Raw genomic sequence first — 5083 nt, 5'->3', positions numbered from 1 at the left:
GATACAGTAATGGTGGTCTTATATAAGGGAAATAGCAACAGGAATGATTGTGGTAATTATATGGGAATATCATTGCTTTCTGTCGTAGGAAAGGCTTTATGCAGGGTACATCTGGATCGTCTGCTGAAACACGTTGCAGATTGTGTTCTTCCAGAAAGTCAATCTGGCTCTCGTGTGAGACGCGGCACTGCTGATGTGATCTTTTCAGCTACACAACTTCAGGAGAAGTTTGTGGAACAGGGTCTGGATTTATATCAGGTTTTTGTTGATCTGGCAAAAGCCTTTGATACCGTTAATAGAAATGCACTGTGGAAAGTCCTCTAGAAACTTGGATAGGTCTTTGCTTTGGGTAGGTCTTTTCATGAAGGCATGAAGGGTAGGGTTAATGTTAGAGGTAAAATGTTGGAGCCCATCTCAATACAAAATGGAGTGAAGCAAGGGGATATTCTGGCACCGACCCTATTTGCCATATATTTTGCGATGGCTTTCTGTATTGCATTCATAAACTGCAGATATGGTGTTTACATCAATTATCGAACCTCTGGCAGCATATTTAATATCAGGCGCTTTGCTGCAAAGACAAAGATATTTACCTCTATCATAAGAGACCTTTTGTATGCAGATAATTGTAATCTAATAACGCACACAGAGATTGATATGCTACACATTTTGAATGCATTCTCTGATGCTTGCACTGCCTTAGGAATGACAGTCAATCTCAAGAAAACTGTTGTCATGTACCAACCTGTCCCTGGTAAGCAGTATAGTGAACCAAATATCTATGTGTATGGTAAACGACTTGGTGTAGTTGATCATTTTGCTTACCTGGGAAGTACTGTTAATAGATATAGCAATTTGGATAATGAAATTCCATACAGAATTAGGAAAGCAAGTGATGCTTTCGGACGGCTAGAAAGGCGCCTCTGGAGTCGGCGAGACATATGCAGGAAGACAAAGATAAAGGTGTACAAGGCATGTGTGCCCTCTTCTCTTCTTTATGCCTGCGAGACGTGGGTCACATATCGATACCACCTTAAACAACTGGAACGTTTCCATCAGATGTGTCTCAGACGGATCTATGGCATTAAGTGGGAGGACCGCATCAATGATCTTGAAATATTGGAAAGCTCTCGGTGTGAAAGCGTAGAAGCTCTTGTGTTAAAGCAAAGGCTCAGATAGAGTAGTCATCTGGTCAGGATGAAAGATTCAAGGATGCCAAAACAACTCTTTTATAGAGAGTTAGCTAAAGGAGAACAACCTCCTCATAAACCAAAAAAGATGTATAAGGACTTGCTGAAGGCTTCTTTAAGAGATACTTGCATCTCTCCTGATACATGGGAGGGCATAGCTATTGACCGTAGCAGGTGGAGAAGGATTGTACACGAGGGGACAGCTACTTTTGAGAAATCTCGAGTTGCGCATGAGAAAGTAAGGAGGGATGTCAGGAAGGACATCGCTGTTGCACTTCCAGATGGTAAGGTTTTCCTATGATGCTGACATGCAGTGTCTGTGCAAGACCCTGCCTCAGTAAAGCTGGACTCAAGAGTCATCTTTGTAGACATAAAGCGAGGCAGATGATTGACAACCAGGCCGCTGGTGGTGGTGCTACACACCATACTAATCATATCTGTCAGATATGTAGAAGGGAGTGTAATTTGGCTGGAGGACTTAAACGACATGCAAAGGTACATGAAGCCCAGTTACAACTACAGCCGGCTATTGCCGGTGAAGGCTTTAGCTGCCAATTCTGTACAAGACATTGTAGATCTTTAGCTGGGCTAAAAAAGTCACATTCGATCACAACACCGATAACAGTTAAGCCTCGTGCAATGGCCATACTCGATAACGAGAGGGCACCCATCATGTATGTGTGCATGTATGTATGTATGCATATACTTTTAATCATTTTTTGTCTCTTTAGCTTATAATTTAGCATTTTAATGTCGGTGTAGTGTAATTATATAGTTCTTTTTCTTTTTCACAGCATTGAATATATTAACTCTTTACATAACGATATGCTGTTGATGTGGAAGGCATCCTGGGAAAACTCTCATGTCAGTTTTTAAAACTGCTGAAAAATTGAAAAATTTTCGAATAGCAAACCTTATATTATCTCATTGGGATTCTAATGTTCGGAGCTATCATATATACCAAAGATCAGATTCACTCGCTACTGTACACTAAACATATATATAATTCGTAACCAATTTAAATTTCAGAATTGTTTTCATTCCATTTGACTAGAATTATTATTATTATTGTTACTAAAGCTAATAAGTCAGTGAGCTGGCAGAATCGTTAGCGCTCTGAATGAAATGTTAAGCAGTATTTCGCCCGTCGTTACGTTCCGAGTTCAAATTCCGCCAAGGTCGACTCTGACTTTCATCCTTTCGGAGTCGATAAATTAAGTACCAGTGAAACACTGGAGTCGATATAATCGACTAGTCCCCACCCCACAAATCTGAGGCCTTGTGCCTCCAGTAGAAAGGATTATTATTAAAGCTAATATCTTCTTTGTTAGAGCACGGTTGGAATTCCGATTAAATACTTTTACACCGAGGCGTGGCGGTGTGATAAGAATTTCCGTTCCCGACCACACGGTTTCGATTTCAGTCTCACTTCGTGGCACCTTGGGCAAGTATCTTCTACTACAACCCCGGGACGACCAAAGCCTTGTGAATGGATTTGGTAGACGGAAACTGAAAGAAACCCTCATATACACACACACACACACACACACACACAAACACACACACACACACACACACACACACACACACACACACGCATATATACATCGCTTGACAGCCGGTGTTGGCGTGTTTACATCCATGTCACTTAGAAGTTCGGCAAAAGACATCGATAAAATAAGTACCAGGTTTAAAAAAGAAATAAGTACTGGTGTCACTTCGTTCGACTAAAATTCTTCAAAGCGGTGCCCCAGCATGACCGCAGTCTAAAAACTGAAAAAGTTAAAAGATAAAAGACGCGCATACATACACGGATACTCGTTAACAAGGTACATACTTAGTCCACATTATATGATAATTTGTCTCGGTGATGTATTTGTCAGCAAAAAAGTCATATCTAACAAGATCAATTGCAATCGGACGCGATAATACCTATCGCTGCAAGAATAGCCTCATGAGAAAATTCACGATGTGCATACATACAACCCAGCGATGTATGAATACACATCTTGTTTTGGGCTGTAAGTGGCGTCATTAGATCGTTGCACTTCTGCGTCATTTCACTTCGTCAGTAACGAAAACTAACCCGGTCTCTCATGGCCTGCTAAGTGTTGAGTTATACATATGAAAAGAGTAAATGGAGTATTCGCTGATGTGCAAGTCGCTTGATTAAGCTGCAAATAAGTAATTAATGTCACACGAAGCGCTTGTATGTGCAGCGATAGGTCTTATCACACCCGTTACAGTTAAACGTGTCAAACATGACTTTACTCTGATACATTTTATTCAAAGCTGCTTCGTGCGATATTGATTATTAAATATTGATATAAATTATGAATTATTTAGCGGAGACAAACTGTCTTCTATGTATAGACGCTAGGCAGGCAAATATTCTTTCCTTAAATAGTTATAATTTTACTTCCTTACTCATTAAAACTTAGGAAACAACGGAAAAGTTCAGTTTTTACTGATTCGAGACAGACATGTTGAAATTCAGGTGAAGTAGATATATATGTATCTACTGATAACTATTTATGATGTTGCTAACCAGATGTCTTCTACACAGAACGAAGTTATTTGCAATAATGTTGTTTGTAAAGTGAAGACACGTGACCTAGTGGCTAGGGCGTTACGCTCACGATCGCAAGAACGCAATTTCGATCCCCGTAGCTGGTGGAGTGTTGTGTTCTTGAGCAAAGCCCTTTATTTCTGGTTGTTCCACTCCACTCAGATGCAAATGAGTAACCCTTCGACGGATTGACCCCTGAAGAATGTTGTAATCTCAGTAACTTATACGCGATGGAAGCCGAGTAACCAACCCTATGAGTCCTAGGACTCGAGACAGTAGTTACTTACGTCATTCAAACTGGGTTAGGAGTTTGAGCAGATTCGCAGAATCATTAGTTCGACAGAAAAGATGCTCCGCGGTATTTCTTCCAGCTTTTTGTGTTCTGAGTTCAAATTTCGTCGAGAATAACCTTGTTGTTCATCCTTTCAAGATCGATAATATAAAGTACTTGACAAGTAGAGACGCCAATATGATCGACTGACCTCTTCCCTCACCATTTAATTCAAGTTTTTTGCTTTCATTTGAAAGAATTATTAGAAATAGCTCGATCGACCTCTTTGTTTTCAGCAAGTCGGTGACTTTTTCCTTGACCAACGGCGAATTACACTTATTTTTTGCGCCAAAATATTCAAACCGAATCCTGAAGGCTTTTCTCCGACTGGGCGAACTACCGTATTTTCCGTCATACAAGTCGACCTTTTATATAGTGTTAATATGTATTATAAACATTGAAGCGTCATCACTATCTATCTAAATTCTACTGTATTTAGAGTGGAATTATTGATCCTCCAAAGTCGTTTTGGTGTATTAGTCGACTCACCCTTTTTTTGGCTGTAAATTTTGGTTTGAAAAATTCAGTTTGTATGTCAGAAGATACGATAGAAATGGTGGAGGATTTTTCTATCCAGTGGAGGGCACATTAATACCCGGCGAACTTTATGTCTCATGTCATTTTCATACTGTATTTTCTCTCTCAAACACACACACACACACACATACACAGGGCCTTCAAGAGAAATTTTGCCAGGTGGAACAAGGTTGCTTATTTTGGAGCCTCATCAGAAAGGGAAAATGTCCTTTCAAAATCAAAACGGATTACGAGCAGTTTTATTTTTCTTGAGGAAGGAGCCCATCAAATACAGGCCCTTCTTTGGCTCCTCATGTTCCCTGCCCTATGTACAGATTTCTCCATCCACTTATAGCCCCTTGCACACACACTCAAACACACACACAGCATGCACACACAAAATATACATAGGCACACTAATCAAGAACAAAACACGTTTACATAGATTCAGATACGATGTTTTTCAGATGGCATTTT

General features: G+C 40.1%; 1 protein-coding gene across 1 annotated transcript; it reads left to right on the top strand.

The window, feature by feature from the left end:
* Positions 1-480: 480 nt before the first annotated feature.
* LOC149137468 (uncharacterized) lies at positions 481-1179 on the top strand. The gene has a single exon (XM_089347309.1). The coding sequence runs from the start codon at positions 481-483 to the stop codon at positions 1177-1179; it is 699 nt and encodes a 232-aa protein (XP_089203435.1).
* Positions 1180-5083: the final 3904 nt, after the last annotated feature.

This window comes from Octopus bimaculoides, chromosome 1 (assembly GCF_046866305.1).
Source record: "Octopus bimaculoides isolate indiv1 chromosome 1, ASM4686630v1, whole genome shotgun sequence".
NCBI classification, from domain to species: Eukaryota; Metazoa; Mollusca; class Cephalopoda; order Octopoda; family Octopodidae; genus Octopus; species Octopus bimaculoides.
Note: the sequence above shows the minus strand (reverse complement) of the source record. Positions and strands in the feature narration are given on the sequence as shown.